The sequence below is a fragment of the Mizuhopecten yessoensis genome, unplaced genomic scaffold (assembly GCF_002113885.1).
Source record: "Mizuhopecten yessoensis strain PY_sf001 unplaced genomic scaffold, ASM211388v2 scaffold897, whole genome shotgun sequence".
Classification (NCBI taxonomy): Eukaryota; Metazoa; Mollusca; class Bivalvia; order Pectinida; family Pectinidae; genus Mizuhopecten; species Mizuhopecten yessoensis.
Genome location: NW_018403776.1, coordinates 336,368 through 361,250, shown reverse-complemented (window position 1 = coordinate 361,250; position 24,883 = coordinate 336,368). Strand labels below are relative to the sequence as shown.

The following is a 24,883-nucleotide window of genomic DNA, read 5'->3' as shown; positions in this document are numbered from 1 at the left end:
TAAAAAACGTATGTACATAATTTCTTATATCAAAACAATTAAAAATCTTTAACTACAAATATATTCTATTTTATACTTGAGTTGCCCACTAATTTCTCGAGAACTACTTATGGAAGTTTTATTACAATGTACCCTGGGATAAGTATGGTTTACGCATGTGTTGTTTACTACAAGTAGGCCTATTTCCGACAAACTTGACAAGATTCCTTTGAATGACTGACATGATGTATTGTCGTATGTTCTATCTTTTTAGGATAATTTAAAAGGTAATTTGGCATTCATCGCGCACGAATAATCTCTTAATGTATGCGACTATGCGCATCAAATATTCCAGATATTCTGCATGTCCTGTCACCAGACTTATCCTATGTCAGTGTCATTAGTACTACTCTACTGGCACAGTTACTTGTTTTGGTCCAGTACAGAACATAGACCAGATTTACTTTCAAACATATAATACAAGTTCCTCGTGATCTTTGGAAGTGGTTACTAACACAAATATCCCCTTCAGTAAATCCCAAAAAAGGTTTTCTAAACAGTGAATATTAAATCTTGTCTCTTGCTGTTTTCACACATTAGCAAACAATTTCGTTAACAGATACTACATGTACTGTTCGCACTGTTCTTCCAGTCGTTGTAAGTCTTAGACTTGTGAGACTGTCCTATATCTTGTTGTCATCGATACTTTATGGTATGCGCATATTTGTTGGTGACAAGTTTAAAGAGTTAAAAGTTCGTTCACACTAACGATTTTTAGTGTGTTGATTATATTTTTTGTACAGTTAAAATTCCTGATAAATATACAGACGTGTTTGGTAGCGAAACAATTTCACTAACCCGCTGTCAGCAACATTAACTGCTGATAAGCACATGATCTTAATGTTCATTTTTCCAAGGTTAAGGCTGTTGAAGATAGCAAATAATGTTACTACCCTTCCATTGTACGTTTTTTCCACTATGTACACAAGGGTAAGCGTCACCCCATCTGGAATTCAAGAAGTCTCCACGCTCTATTTGAATTTGAATGCGGTTCGATCATACTCGTCTCTTACTTCTCTATGGGTATTTAAGCCGGTTCTCTAACCACTACAATTACTGATTTGTGGAATATTCATAACTTCATTATGCTGGTTATCATAAGTTTCATTAATACCCCCAATAACTATTTTTGTTGCATTTTTTAAATTAGCGATACAGTATCACTAAATTATAACGTATGCTTTTCTGTGAGTTATTTGTCTTTCTGGAGCTAATAACAATAAGGTGTGAATTTAATGGGTAGATTTTTCCAGTGGTCATTCAGTCTGGATTTAAAAAATGTACAGACTTCCTGCAGTCACTACCATGCTTGTCAGGTTATTCCAATCATTCACAATTCTGTACTGGTAGGCAGAATGTTAAGGTTCAACAAGCCCCCTAAAAGATGTAATAGTCGCCCTGAATTCCATCCCCCTGGTAAGTCATATTCAAATACCCTTATTAAAGATAAAAATACATATGTAATTTAGATATAGGCCTATTGAATTTGTAATTCAGCTATTAGAAAGGTAAATAACCAGGTTAACGTAGTTAATATTAAAGCATAAAGGCTGATGTCTTCATAAAAATAGCTCATAAGACTTAAAACATGTCAATCTCTTTTGCGACCCAACTGAATACTACGAATTGACATACTATTTAAAGTTCATTTATATACCTAGGTCATGCAGAGCTTATTTTCTCTTTAACTCTTTTTACAAAATAGTATGTACACCAACATGTAGCAATAAACCCAACATCTATACTCGCACCCATAGCCCCTCGAACCAGACATGCACACCCTTATGCATACAAACATATATCTGCTACAAAAGACACCTACAAATATTCCTTCTTCCCACACACAATAACAATGGAATTTCCTTCCCATAGTAGCAGTACAATGCACAACACTCTGAGACTTCCAGGCACACATACCCTATGCAGCCCTTGAAGCCCTCATCATACGCTAGTACATATGCCAGCTTTTACTTTTTAATGTTATGCTCTGCACAACTATTTTTTTTAGGTCACCTGAGCTTTGCTCAAGTGACCTATTCCAATCGCTTTTCGTCCGTCGTCGTGCGTAAACTTTTACATTTTCAACTTCTTCTCAAGAACCAGTGGATGGATTTTTTTCAAACTTGGTCAGAATCATCCTTGGTAGATGAGGCTTCAAAATTGTAAAATTGGGATTCCTACCCCCACCCCTGGGGCCAGGGCGGGGCCCCAAAGGGAAAATTATCCAATATTTCAAAAATCTTCTTCTCCAGACTCACAGGTACTACAGTGATTTTCTCTACGTGGAAAGAAAGATCATCAGGGGCTTTACTTAAATTGTAAATTTCAGGACCCCCGAGCTATCCGTTCTCCCTTGGGGAGGGGGTAAAGTTTACTATAGTTTATATAGGGAAATAACACTTTTGGGTATATTTTGACAACTTTCTGTAGGAAATTATTTTTACTTGGTGAGAATTATCCTTGGAGGTAGATGGTTTCAAATTGTAAAATTGAGATTCCTACCCCGACCCCTGGGGCCAGGGCGGGGCCCCAAAGGGAAAATTAATCAATATTTCAAAAATCTTCTTCTCCAGACTCAGAGGTACTACAGTGATTTTCTTTACGTGGAAAGAAAGATCATCAGGGGCTTTATTTAAATTGAAAATATCAGGACCCCGAGCTATCCGTTCTCCCTTGGGGAGGGGTTAACGTTTAATATAGTTTATATAGGGAAATAACACTTTTCGGTATATATTTTATATATTTTCAGCAGAAAATTGCTCAAACTTAGTCAGAATCATCTTGGGTAAATGAGAGTTTTACTTTGTAAAATTAGGATTCCTGCCCCATCCCCAGGGGCTAGAGCGGGGCCCCAAAGGAAACATTTACCAATATTTTCAAATTCTTATCCATTGATGACATGACAAGTATTGAATTTCACTTAGTTTACATGCTGATTTCCACATCACATCTAAACAATAAAATAAAGCTACCAGTATCTATGATATAACTCAGGTGACCGCTAAGGCCCTTGGGCCTCTTGTTTATCTAATCATTGTAAATAATCCCTATTTTCATGCCTTTGTGCACAGGTTCCCGAAGGCACAATCATCAGTATTGATGGAGCCTTTGTATACTAAAGAAGAAGAAGAGAACTAGGTGGAGAGGCGTACCTGCCTCAAAAATAGATGATTGTGGCTATTTAAGATACCTGCAAAATTTTTGTAACAATTTTTATTTCAACTTTTACTACATTAGATAAGAAAGATGTCTGCACGGAGCAGTAGTAGAAGTAAGGTTGGCCGTGGAGAGGATGTGAATCTTAGCCTCACCGGTTCACAGATATCCTCCGTCAAAAAGTCCTCTTCTAGCAGGCAGCCAAACCTTTCTAGTGATAAAAGAGGACCAAACAAGGTATGCTTGAAATTGAAGTTGAGAAATATCTAGTTTCGCTTTGTGTGGTTGACGGGCTGGGTAAAATAGTAAAATTATCTGATTTGCTTTATTGTTATAATTACCTACCTTCGTACTTCTAAGACACTGGACAATTTTGACTAAAATGTTCTGATAGCATGTTTAGCCCATGGTGAAGTTAAGTTAAAAAAAAATAAGAGGCTGTCGTTCCTGGGGATTGAGGGACTGAAGAAAAGAGGTCAAATTACCTGATTTGCTTTATAATTAAATGACTTCCTTCCCAACTACTGGGCAAATTTCAACCAAATTGCAATGATAATATACCATGAATATCAAAAATTATACAAATGAAGAGACAGACACTCCAGGTGAAAGTGGTCAAATTGGAAAATTTGCTTTGAGCGATATCTCTGTACCAACTACTGGGCATGTTTGACTAAAACAAATGTATTTGACTTCCAGGAAACATCACGGAGTACACATTTAAAGAAAAATTCTGCAGATGGTAAATATTTTATACATAATTAATAAAAGTATGTTATTTTTTATTTCAAAAGTATTTTGCTTATATTACATAACAGAAAAAGATAAAACTTGTATATGTAAAAACATATTTGAACTATCCTGTTTCCTTATTAGTCCCCAATTTAGAGTAACCAGATTTGGTGTAGAAAGACATCTTTGGATGTCAGAGTGCAAGAAAAAGCTCACTGACCTATGCTTTGACCTTTGACCTTATCTTTTGAAAAAGTTTGTCCAGGGCATATCTTCTATACTATTTCACTGGAGTAACCAGGGATGGCAGAGTGCAAGAATTAGGTCACTGTGACCTTTGACCTTTACTTTGGATATTGTTTGTCTGGGCATATCTTCTATACTTTTTCACCTGGAGTTACCAGTTTTGGTGTACAAGGACATTTTAAGTAGGCGGAGTGCATAGTGCAAGAATAGGTCACTGTGACTTATGACTGCCACTTTGACCTTCACTTTTGAAAAAGTTTATCCGGGGCATATCTTCTTTCACCTGGAGTAACCAGATTTGGTGTACAAGAACATCTTTGGATGACAGAGTGCATAGTGCAAGAATTATGTCACTGTGTCCTTTGACTTGACCTTTGACCTTTACTTTTTTTTTTTTTTTTTATCCAGGGCATATCTTTTATACTATTTCACCTTGAGTAAGCAGATTTGGTGTACAAGGACATCTTAGGATGGCAGAGTGCAAGAATTAGGTCACTGTGACCTATTACTTGACCTTTGACCTTTGCTTTTAAAAAAGTTTGTCTGGGCCATATCTTCTGTACTAATTTTTCACCTATGGTAAGCAGATTTGGTGTAAAAGAACATCTTGGGATGATGTGTTTGTTAAATATAGAAATTATTACCGTGGGGGACTATGGATTGCCTTGTTTTACAATTAATTGTTGGTTATTTGCAGATGTGTCATATTTTTAAAAAAAATCCTTAATTCTTGAAATTTGTTAAAGAAGATATCTTACAGAAGATGCTCTAAATCTATCTGCATTGTAGTACCTAACTTGAGTGACAGAAGTCAGAAGAGTGCTGTGTCCTCAGTGAGTAAAGCAAGTAGCAGGACGGCCAAGTCACCAGGGTATGTCTTTATTTTATATTTTAACACTAGAATTTAAGTTGACATGATTATGATAAAGAATTTTATGCTGAAAACGGTCTTGAGCACCATTTATATAGTTTTAGAGTGTTTCAGTCAAACACTTCTATTAGTTAATGCGTCCATGCTGTGCTCTATAACTTCAATACAAAGATCAGTAATAAATTTTGCAAATTTATTAAATTCTTCAGTCAGGCGTGCAACAGTTCTCAATTTTCTAACCTTCAAGGGAGGACTTCTTAGCTCTGTTTGAGACATCCATGCAGCCAAAGATAAAGTCAACATCAAAACAGAAGCAACCCTCACCAAATGCTGTCAAGGTTCTCTGGCAAGAAGCAGTAAGTTGATGAGTTCTCAGCTTTACTAACACGATATAAACAGTCACAAGTTCTCTCTTTTACTGGTAAACAATTTTGAATTTTGAAAACCTAGATATTCTCTAGTTGAACATTACAATATGTTGTAATGTGGAGAAAAGCATGTGTTTTTTGACTCACCTGCAAGTGAGCTTATGTCCTGGTACCCCGTCCCTCGTCTGGTGTCGTCCATTAACTTTTCCTTTAAACAACTTCTGAAGAACGGACAGGCCAAAAGTCATGATTTTTGGCTGAAAGCTTTATTGGTTGGAACCCGTTAAAGTTTGAAAATATATGACCTTGACCTTATTTAAAGGTCACAGGGTTCAAATGTGTCAAACACTTCAAATGACTTCTTCTGAAGAACTGAAACGTATAGAATCTTCATATTTGGCTGGTAGCTTTCTCAGATGGAGCCTGGCAAATTTTGAGAATGATATTACCTTGACCGACTTTCAAGGTCACAGTCATCAAATATGTCAAATGCTTCAAAAGACTTCTTCTGAGGAACTAAAACGTTTAGAATCTTCATATTTGGCAGGTAGCTTCCTCAGATGGAGCCTGGCAAATTTTGAGAGTGAATATCACCTTGACCTATTTTCAAGGTTACAGGGGTCAAACACTTTAAGCGACTTTGGAGGAACTGAAAGGTATAGAATCTTAATATATGGCTGGTAACTTCTTAAGATTGAGCATGACAAAGATTGGAATGAAAATGATCTTGACCTACTTTTAGGGTTACAGCGGTCAAATATGTCAAAAACATCAAACAACTTCTGATGAATAATCAAAGGCATAGAATCATAATATTTGGCTGGTGGCTTTCCACCAAAGTTTGCGAATGAAAACAATCTCAACCTACTTTCAAGGTCACAGAAGTCAACAAAATTTTAAACAATTTGTTCTGAAGAACCAAAAGGAATGGATTCATGATTTGGCTGGTAGCGTCTTGGGATAGAACCAGCAAAGTTTGAGAAGGAAAATGACCTTGACCTTCTTACAAGATCACAAGGAAAAATATGTCAAACACTTCAAACAACTTTTGAAGAAGAATCAAAAACCATAGAATCATACAATAATATTTGACTGGTAGTTTCAACTGATGAAGTCGAGAAAGTTTGCGAGTGAAATAATTGTAGTACAGTATAATATTTAATGAGAATATTTTGCTATGGCTGCTTGAATATTCAGGTTGTTTCTTATAGAAAATGTATTACAAAAAATTTTTGAAATGTATTACAGAAATGTTCTTTAGAAATACATAGTAAGTGTTCACCTATTTAAAAACTTTAAGAGTCGCTGCAGAAAGCTCTAAAAGAAGTTAACATTTTTTACAACTCTACAAAATAACCATAGAATTTGATTTTGAATAAAAACCTATAAATATTCTTTTATTAGGCCATCAAAATTTTGTGCAAAGTGAACCCTGAATACCTGATCATTATTCGTTCAATATTAAAGCACATTTTGTAACTGTGAGGATTATTTAAACATCCAGTGTTTTAAAATTTATCTTGAAATTGCACATGTCTGATGGGTGAGTTCGTAATCATTAATCTCCAATGAAATTTGAAGGAGAATACTGAGATCAGTTTACCTGTCTGTCCAGGCACTGCTGGTATTTCTTTTGGACACTTAAAGCACTGTACTAGTTCTAATGAGAATTTTTATATAAATATAATACCCATCACATCAAGCAGTGAGTGTGTGATCTCCGTCTTGTTTCAACTGCAATTATGAAAATTACGACTGTTTCTTCTGTCTACCATTCTTTAAATTGAAAAGCCCTAAAATGATGAAAAGGCCCTTAAAACCCACAAATTTAACCAAAAAATTTCTAAATGATCATTAAACTACGATGGTATGTTATTTTTTGTGGTTTTGTGGCGTTACTATTATCAATATGAAATCAGTTAATACAAGAAAATGAAATATTTGTTATGAGTTAATATCTAGATTTTCGAACTATTGACCAGTGTTATGTGTTAGAGTCGTTTGATTTTATAAGGCTAGTTTAGAGACATCCAGGTTCACAGTATTTTGAAAATTTGCTAATGGTGGGAGGTTTAAGGCTTTAAGGCCATATACAAAAAAATTGTGTTTCCACTAACTCTATTTACCCCAGTTTTGTGTGTCTACCCTAAAGTTTTTATTGGTATTTAGTGATATGCCCTGTCAAAGTCAGAACTACTGCTCTATATCAGGTAGTAAAAATATTTCCAAAAAAAAAAAAAAAAATTGCCTGCCTTCCTACCCTAATTTTTCCGAGAATGATAGCGGAAACACACAGACATTTTTTGTTTGTCTAATTGTTGTACCTGAAAATGTCCCAAAAAAAGCCTTGTATTTCATAGTAAAATTCCTGTACAAACCCTGGTTTAAGATGGATTACACTCATCACACACCTTACCTTTCATTATAACATGTACAACTGTATATACAATGTTATTTGTTTCATATAGCCTCATAAGGGTGAGCTGGATAGTCAGAGAAGCACCAACTCCACGCAGAGGGTCAACAATGATGGGGGTGGGCTTCTGTCACCCATCATGCAACAGAACTTCTTTCAGCCGAGCAGTGTTCACAGTAGCTCAGACTCTGACAATGATGGTATACTGTCATCAAGTCTCAATAAAATACAGTCACTCCAGCGAATGTCTCATACAGCAAAATCTGACAGTTACAAGAATGGAAAACCTAAACCTCGACCGTCTAGTGTGAATACCAGTAACTCGGCTATAAACCATGTAAACGGAGTCAATGGTATTGCAAACAACATGGTTATAACTGTGAAATCTCCAAGGACAAAGGCTTCCCTGTCAAGTATAGAAAACTCCTATCAGAATATCAAACACAAAACACCAGTGAACCAGGTTAAGGAAGGTTTAGCTATACTGAGAAATGTCTCAGCTGAGGAGTATGTACAAACACTGACTTCTGCAGCAATCAAAATACAAAGGTGGTATCGCAGAATTCTTGTAAGGAGGAAAAAGAATAAAGCTGTGAAAATGGCAGGCGAGGCAGCAATCAAAAGACTTTTAGGACAGAAGAAAAAAGACATAGAAGAACATAGATTAGATCTGGATTTTTTGGACGATGAAGATAGGAAAATTGATGAAAGAAGAAAGATAAGGGAAGACAAAGCAAAACAGGCAAGACAACAGGCAATTCAGGTATGTAGTCATTACCTTGGATATTGATTTCCTGGTTTGTTGTTTGAAACTCTATTCTTGTACCGATATCTAAATTATTTGGTGTTAAAACAGTATGCTATTATTTGATGAAGTCTTCATTTTTTTGGCTCACCTGGTCGGAAGGTAGCATGCTGGGTGAAGGGATATAAAATTTATTAAAATAATTAAATGACTTCTTAAGATCCATAAGGCTTACAATAACAAAACAAACCTAATAATTTATTGGAATAAAAGGCCCTTAACTGGGTTCTATAGATGACCTTGATCCACTTTCTATGTTACATTGGCCAAATGTGTTAACCTCTTTAGATCACAGACACTTAAAAAGGTCCATGAAGTTTAGAGTAATTATAGTTACCATGTACTTTGCAGGTGTGAAGGGCTATCAAGGTTGTCTAAATGAATTACCTTGACTCTCCTTAAGTATTTAAGGCCTAGAGGAGTAAATCAATCATGTTCGATGATCACAGATGTGAAACAAACAACATTGGTAAACAATTGTGAGAGATGCAAAGCCCACTAGTAGGCCTTTTGCAATTGTCTCATATTAGAACTCATCTTACAAAATTAAGCTGTATGAAATTGTATGTAGTGTAACTGCAATTCTTCTAATTAACATTTTTTTTTTATAATACTAGTACTCATGTGTGTTGAATTATAATAATGACTTTTTCGTTTAGGAATTACAAAAGAAGAGGGAAGAAAAGAGAGATGAAGTAAAACAGAAAGCAGAGGCAGAAATATCATATTTACAAGCAAGTGGCAAAATAACAAAAACGCCTGCAAAGGCTAATATTGGAAGGAAGAAATCTCCTGTAAAAAGTTTTAGTAGTTCACAGAAGGACAATAATGTAGATAGAGATGCAAGGGCTAGGTCAGCACGTTCAGGTATATCAGACGTAAAAACTCTGTCAGCACGCTCTCAGGAAGGAAGTGAGCAATTGATTGAGGTATATAGACTATGTTAAGCTTTGCTGTTATTTTTGTTTTGGTATTTTCTTTCGTCAGAATTTTGGTAACAGTACATTACACTATCAACATTTAAATTATAATTCTAGTCAGCATGCTTACATGGTACTCATTTACATTCTTATGCTTTGCTTCATTTAATATAAAATATTTTGATCAGTTTTTAATGAATCTGAAAATATTACCTTGATCATTCAATCTTGATTGAGAATAAACTCTTACTGTAAAGTGGAAAATTTGTCCTTGAATAAGAAAGCAAATTTAGCAAGAATCAAACAGTTTTATATCTTTAGTTGGCTATACTGGTAAGTGTAAGTAGGAAAATCAAACATAAAGCAATATTGTTCTATAAGAACAGAAGGAAAAACCGGATTTTGATTTTACAAAAATAAGTTGTTGTTTTTTTTCTTTATACTGATTCATGTGAAATGTAAGTCTACATGCTTAATACATTATTCTTGGTAGTCTGCAAGTAATGAGAATCAGATGGAGAGTGATCATGACAGCGATGCTCTAACGCTGACAGAGCGGAGTCAGGGGTACGGAGGGCCAGACAGCGAGATCACAAACAAGTCTACACTCAACGACCTTCTAGAGACACTGAAAAAGCTTGAAGCAGAGGAACACTTAGTCACCCCTAAGCCAGAGAGGAAGAATGCATGGTGTAGGTCTATGACATGACACAGTATAACCTTAAGATATTGGTTAAATATATTTTATATTTATAAACTGGCCTATTTAAACTTAAGTATTTTAGCTCATCTGGTACAAAGGCCATGGGGATCAAAAGGTAATAAAAAAAAGCTAACCATCTGGGGGGCTGAGGGGCTGATTGACTTATAATGTTTTGCAAAATGAAAATACATGTATTGATAACTTTCATGTTTGTCTGTGTCTCCAGTGGATGAGCTAGAGAAAGTAGCCCAGTCCAGTGAGAAGGACGTTGCCTATTTGACAGCTGATAAACTCCATGAGTTGAACAGACAGCGAGAGGGAGGTGCTGCTAGTGGTTATTTGAGTGATGACAAGCTCAAAAGCATCATGTCGTTCCTGGATGAAGTACAGGTAGCGGACAGAATCAGCGCTGTAGAACAGGTACACAGACATGATTTTCTTACCTAATATATTTGTTTTGAAGCTCAAAGAACCTTTTTCTGAGCAAGGTCATGAAATGGAGTGTAAAAAAGGTATCGCGTCATTGCAAGGATCTTAAAATGCACACCACAATTTGCAAGTGTACAATTGATAAAACGTTCAAAGCAAAATACATGAACTAGTAACACTTAGAATAAATTCATATGATTTTTAATCAAGTTTGTCCAATGCAACAATATTCCATATCAAAGGACCTTGTAATGCTTAGGATTCTATGTGGGTTTTGTTTTTTTCGATGTTGACAGAAAAGTAAGATATCAGAGGACATTGTCATGGTGAAGGTGCTATTTTACATTTGTTTATATTCCCTGACAGGAGATAAGTAAAGCATCAGAGGATTTTGACCGACCAGTTCCACTTGTACCCTCTGTAGACCAGCTTGCCGAGCTTGAACAGGCACAGGAAGCTGCCAATGAAGTTACTTCCACCATGTTATCACAGCGACTCGAACTGGATGAGAGAAAGAGGACAGTTAGCATGCTACAGAAAGCTCTAGTACGTAAAAATAACCTAATATTGACAAGCTACAGTATATTACATTAAATTAATTCCTTTAAAGTATGAAGGAGATTTTTAGTTCACCTGCCCTTTGGACCTCTTGTTTTAATATGTAGAGGCATACGTTTTATATATCACACCCAGTATTAACCTGAGACTCCAATATCAGCCCAAAGGCCAAAGATGAGAAAAATTAGAAGTGTTTCAAAAGGGGTGTGATACAGGTTTTGCGGGCTGATACGGAGAGGGCTAATACAGGTTTTGGGGTGTGATACGGCGAGGGCTGATTCAGGTTTTGCGGGCTGATACAGAGAGGGCTAATACAGGTTTTGGGGTGTGATACAGAGAGGGCTAATACAGGTTTTGCGGGCTGATACGGAGGGGACTGATACAGGTTTTGGCGTGTGATACAGAGAGGACTGATACAGGTTTTGCGGGCTGATACGGAGGGGACTGATACAGGTTTTGGGGTGTGATACAGAGAGGGCTAGTACAGGTTTTGCGGGCTGATACGGAGGGGACTGATACAGGTTTTGGGGTGTGATACAGAGAGGGCTGATATTGGTTAGAGCAATTGTGTTGTATCACATATACAAAATACCTGTATTTATGAGTAAGTATGTAATAAACCAGAATAAACCTTTCACTTACTTTAAGATTAACCTTCATGTTTGTTTATAATGAAACAAATGTGGTCAAATATATCAAAGTTTTACTATATCTCACTCAGTCATAGCTTGTCAAAGGGACTAGTTGGTCTTGAAATGTAGCGACACGTTTGATACAACATTGTTTGTGTATAAAGTAAAACTTTGATATGACATCTCTCCAAACTGATGAATCTTATTAAACATATGTGGTCAACTAAAGATAAAGGTTTTGCATCAAACCTGTTATACAAATTATGTTTGTCTGTCTCATCAAGTAAAAGTAGAAATGTCTTAAAGAATTTCAACTGAATTGTAGAACCAGCAGCGAGAGTTGACTGTTCGACATGCCAGGGAAACAGATAAGGAAATGAAAAAGAGGCTTGAAATACAAAAGGATGAATACGAAGAGACTATAAAACGACATCTCTCATTTATCGATCAGGTTTGTGCTGTTATTTAAAATACAGAATGTTCAGCTATTGGAATTTATGTTTAACTCCATGTCAGGACTACACGTATTTCAGTTGCAAATATCACCTCATGGAGGAAAAAGAAATCCATAGTAAGTGGGGTGATTGAAGGCAAAGGCTGCATCACTATCAAACCTGTATAAAGAGACCACCCTAAAAGTGGTCTCTTCGTACAGGTTCAGTTCACAATTAAAAAAATCACTATGATGGGGAACATTAAAGTGCTTAAAACAGGTAACAGGCGGTCCCTTAACGGAGAAGGTCTTATAAGCAGGTTCGACTGTATATGTGCAGTGCATTAGATAGATTAATTCAAATTATCTTGGCATGCAGTGCACTGGAAAATAAAATGCCCGTTATGGGGTGGCACTTTTTTTTTAAATGGAATGGCACTTATAAAGTCTACACAAAATAATTCAACTGTGAATTTTTTCATGAAGAATAAATCCAATGTGAATTGTCATCTCTAAATTAATATTTCACATCAGATGTGTTTTTTTTTTTTTAAATTTAAGTTTGAAAATAGTAATCGATCATATAAATGGACCTGTGAAGCTTTGATCACAAAGCATTTTATGGTTATAATTTAAAAAAACCCACTTGAATGCTATATCAGTTTGAACAATTCTTCCCTCATGATAAAAAGGACGTATTCATGTATGCTTGATAGACTTTAGGCCATGTTCCCGGTCAGAGAATAAGAAATTCCATCAGACACTCAAATATCTTCAGATAAACGTGTGTTCAATGTTTGAGCTGAGGGCTATATAAGGGACCTACTAATTCCCTGCTGGATGACTCTAAGACTGATCTCTTGTTGCACTTGTGAGATTACACTAGTGAGTATATGTTGATTTAAACAGCTGATTGATGTGAGATTACACTAGTGAATATATGTTTATTTAAACAGCTGATTGATGTGAGATTACACTAGAGAATATATGTTGATTGAAACAGCTGATTGATGTGAGATTACACTAGTGAGTATATTTTGATTTAAACAGCTGATTGATGTGAGATTACACTTGTGAGTATATGTTGATTTAAACCGCTGATTGATGTGAGATTACACTAGTGAATATATGTTGATTTAACCAGCTGATTGATGTGAGATTACACCAGTGAGTATATGTTGATTTAAACAGCTGATTGACGACAAGAAGAGCCTGAGTGAGAAGTGTGAACAGCTGGTGAAGGAATTGAAGATTATAGACCGGAAATACCAGGAGAAGTTCAAAAGCATGGATGAAAAGTAAGCTATTTACTAGACGTCATTTTATAAATGAAAGTTACTTGATCACACACTGGTGTTCTCTACAGGGATTGATGTGAGATTACACTAGAGAATATATGTTGATTGAAACAGCTGATTGATGTGAGATTACACTAGTGAGTATATTTTGATTTAAACAGCTGATTGATGTGAGATTACACTTGTGAGTATATGTTGATTTAAACCGCTGATTGATGTGAGATTACACTAGTGAATATATGTTTATTTAAACAGCTGATTGATGTGAGATTACACTAGAGAATATATGTTGATTGAAACAGCTGATTGATGTGAGATTACACTAGTGAGTATATTTTGATTTAAACAGCTGATTGATGTGAGATTACACTTGTGAGTATATGTTGATTTAAACCGCTGATTGATGTGAGATTACACTAGTGAATATATGTTGATTTAACCAGCTGATTGATGTGAGATTACACCAGTGAGTATATGTTGATTTAAACAGCTGATTGACGACAAGAAGAGCCTGAGTGAGAAGTGTGAACAGCTGGTGAAGGAATTGAAGATTATAGACCGGAAATACCAGGAGAAGTTCAAAAGCATGGATGAAAAGTAAGCTATTTACTAGACGTCATTTTATAAATGAAAGTACTAGTGAATATATGTTGATTTAAACAGCTGATTGATGTGAGATTACACTAGTGAGTATATTTTGATTTAAACAGCTGATTGATGTGAGATTACACTTGTGAGTATATGTTGATTTAAACCGCTGATTGATGTGAGATTACACTAGTGAATATATGTTTATTTAAACAGCTGATTGATGTGAGATTACACTAGAGAATATATGTTGATTGAAACAGCTGATTGATGTGAGATTACACTAGTGAGTATATTTTGATTTAAACAGCTGATTGATGTGAGATTACACTTGTGAGTATATGTTGATTTAAACCGCTGATTGATGTGAGATTACACTAGTGAATATATGTTGATTTAAACATCTGATTGATGTGAGATTACACTTGTGAATATATGTTGACTTAAACAGCTGATTGATGTGAGATTACACTAGTGAGTATATTTTGATTTAAACAGCTGATTGATGTGAGATTACACTAGTGAGTATATTTTGATTTAAACAGCTGATTGATGTGAGATTACACTAGTGAGTATATTTTGATTTAAACAGCTGATTGATGTGAGATTACACTTGTGAGTATATGTTGATTTAAACCGCTGATTGATGTGAGATTACACTAGTGAATATATGTTTATTTAAACAGCTGATTGATGTGAGATTACACTAGAGAATATATGTTGATTGAAACAGCTGATTGATGTGAGATTACACTAGTGAATATATGTTGATTTAAACATCTGATTGATGTGAGATTACACTTGTGAATATATGTTGATTTAAACAGCTGATTGATGTGAGATTACACTAGTGAACATATGTTGATTTAAACAGCTGATTGATGTGAGATTACACCAGTGAGTATATGTTGATTTAAACAGCTGATTGACGACAAGAAGAGCCTGAGTGAGAAGTGTGAACAGCTGGTGAAGGAATTGAAGATTATAGACCGGAAATACCAGGAGAAGTTCAAAAGCATGGATGAAAAGTAAGCTATTTACTAGACGTCATTTTATAAATGAAAGTTACTTGATCACACACTGGTGTTCTCTACAGGGTATTCAGATACTGGGTGGTCAGAAAAGATAACTTGAGTACAAGCACAATAGACACATACCAGGGTAATAGAGTCATGTCTGACCTGACTGACTCTTGTCAATCTTAAATAAAACACCACACAAATCTGTACAAGATACAGAACGGCAGGTTCAGATAGGAGCTATGGGGCAGAAACCTTTACGATGATTTACCATTTCCAATCTGTAAATAGCTTAACTCTTTTGGCCATGACCTGGGAATTAGTTGTTGTGCAAAGGAAGAATATGGCTTGTCTGAATGTTGGGTCTAAAACAGTGTAATTTGGGTATTTAAGTATTAAAAGCACTACTCCTACTGAACAGCTGATCATATTTCAACCAAATTTGCTTAAAGACTTACTTGGGACAAGGGATTCAAGTTTTATTTCAGGAAGAGTGTTGTACTCTTGGATTCAGAGATAGATACAGAGCCAAAGTTGGGTATTATTCGTGATTCATATATTTGATATATCAGGGGTGATGATACAGGCTCTGTGGACCTTTTGTTTATCAAAAGGCTGTACTTCTAATTCCGAGAAAAGTAAATACTTTGTAGGACTATGATGATTATATTCTTTATGACTGCATGCATTTAAAGAAAATAAAGAATGCTGTAAAGAATGGATGGCAAACAGGTATCTGGTTCATATGTGATTGGTGATCAATATATGTTCATTTTCCTTGAAGGCATTCCTTTGAGATGAAGAAATTAAAAGATATGCATGAAGCTGCTGAAAAACTAAGGAGAGAAAGATGGATTGAAGACAAGACTAAGAAAATCAAGGTATACAACTAATTATATAAACTTGGAATGAAGAATGGTTATTTTACATTGTCTTTCTTTATTGAAGTGTAATTTAAACTTCTACACTTCTCTTGTGCATTTGGCACAATCTTGATATTAAATAAAACCTCAAAACCATGAACATATGTGAAAATTGTACTGACTATTTAGTTTGTTAAAATGAAAAGGGATACCATAGACTCGATGTCTTCTTGCTTGGTGAAATGTCACCAATGACTGTGATTTCAAATTTTTGTGTAAAGAATCAGTCAAATAAAACTATTGAACAGGAGAGTACATTTTCCCTGTTGGTATGTGAAAGGAAATGACTGTGAAGGGACTGGAGCCAGAGATACAGAGACTGATAGCAAAACACAAAAATGAGTTCAAGAAGATGAAACAGATTCATGAAGCAGAGTTGCTGGAATCTGATGAGCGGGCTGCCCAGAGATATGTCAAGATGACTGAAGAACTCCGAGACCAGTTGGCAAAAGAGAAGGAAGCAGCGTGTGGAAGAGAGCGGGAACTGGCCAAACAGAGGTACGTCAGTGAATCTCAATGGTTCCCATATAGAATCTTATACTCTGATATTAAGAGTGTCTACAAATGTAAAAGTTTTTTGGAAATAGTCCTGTCAGAGATGATGATATTATCATACAATACATTCATATGATTGTGGCATGTAGGTATGAGAAGGAAATACAGAACGAAGAGGAAGCATACCAGCAGCAGCGTCGCCGGTTATACACCGAAGTTCAGGAAGAGAAGGACCGTGTTGCACAGCAGGCCTCACGCCAGAGGACTGAGCTTGACAAACTACAGCGACAGCTTGAGGATAGCCACAGACATGCACTCAATGCCATGAAGTCTGAGTTTGAAAAGGCCAGAGAGGAACAAGAACGGAGACATAATGTAAGTGTATTCATATAGCTGTTAGAATCAACAGAATGGGGATATAAGAGTTAAATGTAATGATTGTGTTTCTGAAAATAAATCTCCGTTAACAATCCATTTCAACAAAACAAAATCTGTTACACATACATATTCTGAGTATAGATGTCAACAAAAGGATACCAGGAAATTTTCGCCCAGTCAAACTTTCACCGTTCCCCCATAAACTCAATTTTTGACCTGGTTAAATTTCAACCTTCACATAAAATTGCTATGTTTTGTCGCTGTAATAATAAATCGCCCCTAGGTCATTACTGAGGGCAAAAGAAAGCAAAAAAGTTAATTGCAGCAGATTTTCCTGATTTACAGTATGCTTTTATTATTTGTGACAGGAGGAAACAACTGATATAAGGGAGAAGGTTAGGATAGAGAAGGAGCAGTGGGAGGAGAACTACCGCAAAAAACAGGACACCTGGAGCATGCAGAAGGAGCGTGAGCTCAGGGATCAAGTGAAGCGTGACCGGGACAAGGAGATTGAGATGGTCATCTCTCGACTTGAGGACGATGCCACTTCTTCACGTGAAGAATGTGAACGAGCTGCAGAAAATAAGATCAAGTAAGATCACAAGTAATTTAAACCCCAAGTAATGTTTACCACTTAAATATCAATCTCAACGTGAAGGAAGAAATGTTGTCAAAGGAAAAATGACCGTCAAAATATTGGAAATCTAATGTGTTGCATATTTGTATTAAATGTCATTTAATGTGTATGAAAGCGTACAGGTTTATGTAGAAAAAGGACTTTTAAATCATGATTATTTTCAGAGACATCCTAGATCTGCATATGTCATTTACTACTACAGTAATGGCATTGTATTTTTTTTTTAAATATGTGAATATTATTAAACAAGTATCATTTTTCTCTGACAATATCAAACTATTGTAGCAATTCCATTAATAGTAACTGGTGTATCTCAAAAAGTGGTTTTAACCACAAATATTTTGATGCCTCACCACCAAATGGTGCAAGGAATATTGTTACCCCATCTATGCTCCTCAACAAGTAAAACATATTGCATGACTTTTTGTAACCTTGACCTTTGACCTTGGTTTCTGTGAATCCAATGTTTGAATTTGTGTATGGGAAATTGTTTGCAATGCTTTCCTGTTGGTTTTACAAGTATATGTCATGATGTTACTTTTACACAGGAGGATACGTGAAAAATACCAAGCAGAAATGAAGGATTTGGAACGATCTGAAATGCAAGCTTTAGAAAAATATAATGAAATGAAGGTATGGTCATTCATGTACATTTTTAGATTGGTGTTAAGACAGTCTATAGTTTTTTTTGTATTTCTTGTGTTCTTACCTGGGTACATCCCTCAGGTATCATTTTTTTTAACTTTTTTAACTTTAAAAAAAAAATTTGTCTTTGAAGTAATTAAACAAGATCAGGCCACTTTTGTATGAGTTTTTAAATTGTGTTTTGTTTATTGTAACATAACAAATATGATTTTCCAAGAAAATGTGTTGTTATAGACTTATAGTATCCTGTCAGACTGAAATTAATGAGTTTGCTTACAGGTTTGTCATAAGCATGGGAACATCAATGAAATTAAGCTAATTTATTAATAAGTTTGACTACATTCTTTTTCTTTTTGTTCTGCTACAGGCGAAACTAACTGAAGTTGAAGGAGAAAATGAATGCCTGAAAGTATATTTAAAGCAAAAAGATCAAGAAATAGCACAATTACAGCAAGTAAGTCTCCTACCATCTGATATATCTGCCTGACCTTAACTTTGTCAACTTCAAACATGTTCTTATCCTTTATTAACTCATTCACCCCTGAAGACACAGTTGAACTCTTCAAGTTCAAAGGTTGGAACAGTTAATTATGACATTTAAGGGGTGAATGAGTTAAGTGCTATTGGTAAGCTTAATGAAATTCTGATTGGTACAATATATTTTTAATCTCTTACTTACAGGTTCATTTACATTTGTATATTTCTCTTCCGCGGGTGTCTCCAGTAAATGAATGAACTGTTTCTTAATGTGACAAAGAATACTTTGTGATCAGCTGCTAAGTTACCTTGTGAGGTATTAATGGGTAATTACTTTCCAAAGTTTAAGATCACAAATCGTTTCATTGATACAACTGTTCATGGTTGGCCATTACCTTTTTTGAGCTTTATTTGTAGTTAAACTGTGCTTTATACATGAAAATTGTGAATGTTGATATGGTGAAACTTCCTATGCATACGATGTAATAGAGATGTCTAATACATTGTACCTGTTCAGACATCCCGGTATTGCAGTGCTATTAACTGTTTGTAAAGCAAATGAATTTGACCAGTATGTTGAATATCATTATTTACTATTAAACAAACATAACCCTTCAAATCTGCTGCAGCTAACAGATAAGATGCACAAGGAGAGAGACCGCGTCTCGGACATCATACGGCAGGAATTTGCAGATCGACTTGTAACCACTGATGAGGAAAACCGTAGAATTAAGAACGAAATGTCTGAAATGAAAGCACGGCACCGTATTGAGCTGGATAGATCTAAAGATCAGATAGAAGAAGTAAAGAAACTCAAAGATGATGAAATGGAACAAGTACATAACAGGTAGAGTACTCGTTTATGTTTGGTAAAATATTGCATGAAGAAATCCTTCCAGCTCTTTTACAACACTTGGTTGTATTGGAGGATGGTATTAATCCAATGATTACCATGTTATGCATTGAACTCGTTGCAATTTTTGGTATTACATCACGTAATTTCACCCCTTGGGACAACAGGTTTAAGACAAAACATGAACAGATGTCAGCATTGTGATGTCCTGGTTAAGACAATGCATGACATCAACAACACAAAGTTGGGGACAGAAGATGATGGTCAGAGAGAACAGGTTTTTAGGTCACCTGAGCTTTAGCTGACAAATTGTTATTTTGCGGGTCTATCAGAAATTCAATATGGCTGACATGGCCGCCATTTTGAAAAACTATTTCAAACTTAAAGTCAAGTTCTGCTAGGCCAATTGAATTGAAACTTTGTAGGAATGATCGACTCATGGTCCTGACAAAGTGTTGTTTTTCAGGTCGATCAGAAATACAATTTGGCTGCCATGGCCACTATTTTGAAAATACCTATTTCATACTTAAAAACAAGTTCTAATAGGCCGATCTAACTGAATATCGGTCTAGGAAAGATCAGCTCATGGTCCTGACAAACTTAAATTAACATTATACTTCACAAATTTTTACTCAAATTGGTACATATTTCAACAACAAAAATAAATACTGTAGGACTCAGGTGACCGTTAAGGCCCATGGGCCTCTTGTTTGTAAATATTTGGCTACCCTATTGGCACTATGATTAAAAGAATATTTATTTATTTTCCTATCATTTTAAGTTTATCAAATAATGTCCCAGAGTCTTCTGTTTTAGCTGACAGAGTAGCTGACAAGAGCCTCTCTAAAATGAAAACATCCCCATCATTTCATCAAATTGTGTACTTATGAATTTTATTTGGGGGGGATATAAAAGAAGAAAAAAAGCACAGATTATGGTAACTATTATGAGTGATACATTGTTGTTTCAGGGTTAAGCAAGCTATTGTGAAGAAGGAAGAGGTGTTGAACCAGGTGCGACAGCAGTACCAGGCTGCACAGAAACGAGCTGACCATTTAGAGGGGCTGCTGCAGCAACAGCGCAAGCAGCTACTCAACAAGTGACACTGGCTCTGAGCAAGATACTATAGACAGACACATAAGTCCATAGCTTTAGTCCAGGTGATGTTAAGTCATGTTTAGTCCTGGTGATAGTTGTACGGTATCAAATGTAATAGTGACTCTCATATTAGTTAGTGCTTCCTCCTCTGCTTAGGATAACAGACACTGACAAAAAAACTAGATTGTGATGTTATGTGGATTTCTGTCAGTGCAAACAAACACTGGACCGTGATATTAAGTGAGCTACTCTCGGTGGATAATCAACACTGGACCGTTATGTGACATAGACTTCTGTTGGTGTATAACAAACACTGGACCGTGACATTAAGTGATCTACTCTTGGTGGATAATCAACACTGGACCGTTATGTGACATAGACTTCTGTTGGTGTATAACAAACACTGACCAAAGATTTTATGTCAGCCACTCTTGGTGGATAATCAACACTGGACCGTGACGTTATGTGACATAGACTTCTGTTGGTGTATAACAAACACTGAACCAAGATTTTATGTCAGCCACTCTTGGTGGATAATCAACACTGGACCGTAATGTGACATGGACTTCTGTTGGTGTATAACAAACACTGAACCAAGATTTTATGTCAGCCACTCTTGGGGGATAATCAACACTGGACCGGGACGTTATGTGACATAGACTTCTGTTGGTGTATATATAACAAACACGGGACTCTGATATTAAGTGGACATCTATCTGTGAAACAAACACTGGACTGTGATGTGACATGGACTTCTGTCGGTGAATAAGAAACACTAGACCTGTAGTGTAGGTGTTAACATGAATTTCTGTCAATGTATAAGAAACAATGGATCTAGTTGTTGCATGAATTTCTGTCAGTGTATAAGAAACAGTAGACCAAGGTGTTAACATGAATTTCTGTCAATTTATAAGACACACTAGACATAGGTGTTACATGAATTTCTGTCGGTGTATAAGAAACACAAGACCAAGGTGTTACATGAATTTCTGTCAGTCAGACAGTGTATAAATGATCAATAGCTGATACATATTTCATTTTCAAACCTTTGATCAGTTTAACAAAATTAACAACTTGAAATTTGCATAAGCCTTGATTAGCTCCGCCAACATTTACTGTTGATAACAACACACAATTTGGAAAATTTGCATACCTCCCCCCTCGTTTTGTCAGTGTCATGGAAACATGTCACGATCTATGTTAAGGGTATGAGATAACTCCAGTTTACTGGAACAATGGTTATTTGAGAGAAAGTCGGTGTAGACTGTAAATATAGATATTTATTTATTGTATAGATTTATACTATTCATTAGAGGTTGTACATAGTAACCTGGCTAAACTGAGCCCTGTATAATCCAGAAGTATATAGTAGACCTTCAAAAAGGTTACACTGCTTCAAATATTTTTGTTATTCTGGACCAGTGAGCTTCTTCAGAATCCAATGTGTTTAAACCAGTGAGTATTGACAGAAAATGTGTCCAACCAGTGATTTCTATAGAAAATAAAAAATGTATCTTATTATTGTACCCTGAACATTACCTAAGATTCTGCTCTTATATATTGTCTTAGTAGAGATACAGAAGTGATATTTAAAGTTTATTCTTTAATAGCGTGCTATGGATTGTTAACATATGATTTTATTATTAGATAACATTTGATGTTTGAAGGAGAGTAACAAGCATTATGTGAAATTTGGCATTTGAAGAAGGTGGAAGTTCACTAAAGAATGAGAACAGTTGCTTTCCATAGAAACAGTTTACTTCAGCTATCCTACATATTCCAGAACTTCACCAGTATTAGTTTAATAATAGTATTGTTGTTGATAAAATCATGTGTTATAATCAATCTTAGGTTTTATTCTCAATAGATCCCCCCTGTTTTTGATCTGTAGCTGTAAGAGCTGTAAACCCAGTAAGTTCACTAGTTAGGATTCCCACTGGTCTACATGACACCTCAACTTAATCAATTACACTAACTTCTGAAGTATAGTAAACTGCTGACTTAAACTGTAACATTCTTATTTGTAGTTAGTTCTAGGTCCATGTTAATATAGATATCTTTAGTATTCCTGTTAGTCTATTGTAGACGGTGCTGTCAGTTCTATGTAAGAGGAGCTCTGGATCAGCGTGGCTCGACATAGAATAAAAAAAATGTCAACTACAGTCTTATTTGGCTGATGCAGTGCTTATCATGCTGTAGGCATTCATGTTGTTATTGTTGTTGTTGTTGTTTATCTATAAGCTATTGCATGTTGCCATGGAGATATCTTATTATCTCCCTTTGGCGGAAGTCTGTGATATTAAATGTCCATGTAATCATGAACAGTATATGATATGGATTTTACAAATTATCTATTTTAATGTCAAATGCTTTTTCGAATGTTTCACTTACATAACGTGAATATGATCCGTCAATGCTACATTTTGAGTCATATATTATGTAATTTGTAGTTCATCTGGTATAAAGTGTATAATGGCTTATGCGATTGCGCAATGTCTTTTCTGTCCAGCATCTTGTTTATACACTCTATGAATACAGTGCTTTAAAAAAAAAATACAGGTTTCTTTTCTACAATAGATTGTCTTAAAGGGTACAACAAAATTTTAAACTGGTCCGGGGTATTGTTACCAGTCCAGGGCTCACTCGTTTATAAAGCTGATGCTGTACAAGTACAGAGGTCAAATTGTAGGAAGAGGGAGGAAATGAGATCTGGTGTTATTCCGTAATTTTATGCCATATATTCATGACTGGAACATTTCCTGTTAAATTTGGGTGTAAAATTGGTTAATCAAGGGGATGGACTTCATTCTAGGCATGAGCTTATCACATGTAAATGGTAAGCTTCACTTCAAATTGATAGAAACTTTATTATATATTCTGGTCCTAAATGACTCAAATTGTCGATGGGCCGTTAAACAATACACAAACAAACAAAACAAAACAAAATTGTTGAAATTCTTGGTTGAATAGAGACATCTGGACGATATGTTGTGATACAGACCCCAAGGAAGCAGACTTGACAAATCAAATATCCTGTCTTCATCAATGCATATCTATTTGTAAGTTTATGGAGGTACAGCATGCAAATATGTATTAATCTACAGTATTTGTATTTTTAAGAAACCAAATTATTTGGAGTCGCTCTGCCCGATGGTAACTTGATATGGTTACAAGGACTATGCTAATTTACATACTTGTATTAAGAGTGGTGTTAAAAATCATATTTATTACACAGTAATGATATTGATATTATCATCTGATACGTTTACACCCTATTAAAGTTGATCAGGTCATCCTTTACTAAAATAACAAACTCCATATTCCGCGTGACAGTTCTGAAACTTAATGTACCTTGTACCTCCTCAGCTTGAGAGCACATACTAATAGAACATGTATAATATTCTTGTTTGAAAACAGTTTTATGATAAATTGGTTGTAAAAAAAAATCTAGGTGAAATTTACTCAGTACAGAAATATCAGTTTGTTATTTATTTATGCTGTGTTATCATATGTTTACGTCAGACTTGAATTTTTGTGTACCATTTTTTTAATCAGATCATTAAATAATTTCAACTCTAAATTCTGCTTGTTTTTATATTATTCTCTTATGTTTCCTGCTAAGCAGCTTACAGGGGATATTTTTTCAGTCGTCACATGTATGATATCTTTTAAAAGAATAATTAGGTGTTGATGAAACCTGCTAAGGATATATACTTTCTCAACGCCTGGCCCATTAAGTTTGATGTTCAGCAAAGTGTACATATATTTAATTTAGGCAAGTGTAGAGCCAACGCCGTGGTTTTCTTAATGGTGGAATAATTTGGTCCTTTATTCCTCGTTGTGATACCTGAAAGTATGCAGGGGATTAAGTAAAAATGAGTACATCAGAAAATAGATTCAATCACAACAGGGTAAGGAGCAATAGGTAGGTCTTGTAGTTTATAAGAAGTGTCACCGGTTTCACCACTATAGTGGGCTTCTTCAGGACAAAATTATAAGATATTTCTAACTTCTAACCCTGAAGTACAAAAAATGTGGGCACATACGATTGTTCTTCATATATATATATGTATAGTTACATCATTAACAATGGCAGAAATTGTGACGTCATAAACAATAGGTTGTATTGTGATCATGTTTTAATGTACCTGGCTTTAAAGCCTT

The 24,883-nt window shown here is 35.4% G+C and overlaps 1 protein-coding gene across 1 annotated transcript; it reads left to right on the top strand.

Annotated features, from left to right (window-relative positions):
• Positions 1-116: 116 nt before the first annotated feature.
• Positions 117-24,299, top strand: LOC110453882 (centrosomal protein of 131 kDa-like). Its single transcript, XM_021503088.1, has 20 exons — positions 117-266; positions 3,277-3,432; positions 3,895-3,937; positions 4,963-5,044; positions 5,292-5,400; positions 7,881-8,591; positions 9,293-9,562; positions 10,047-10,245; positions 10,483-10,676; positions 11,052-11,231; positions 12,201-12,326; positions 13,500-13,606; positions 15,998-16,094; positions 16,417-16,634; positions 16,781-17,006; positions 17,378-17,601; positions 18,195-18,279; positions 18,659-18,745; positions 19,398-19,615; positions 20,592-24,299. The coding sequence occupies exons 2-20, from the start codon at positions 3,286-3,288 to the stop codon at positions 20,722-20,724; spliced, it is 3,456 nt and encodes a 1,151-aa protein (XP_021358763.1). The 5' UTR covers positions 117-266; positions 3,277-3,285; the 3' UTR covers positions 20,725-24,299.
• Positions 24,300-24,883: the final 584 nt, after the last annotated feature.

Bases quoted from the DNA above. Each gene is read 5' to 3' on its own strand.
- LOC110453882 (XM_021503088.1), top strand. From the start codon at position 3,286: ATGTCTGCACGGAGCAGTAGTAGAAGTAAGGTTGGCCGTGGAGAGGAT. The intron at 3,938-4,962 runs GTAAATATTTTA...TCTGCATTGTAG, and splicing joins AAAGAAAAATTCTGCAGATG to TACCTAACTTGAGTGACAGA. The intron at 10,677-11,051 runs GTACACAGACAT...ATTCCCTGACAG, and splicing joins GAATCAGCGCTGTAGAACAG to GAGATAAGTAAAGCATCAGA.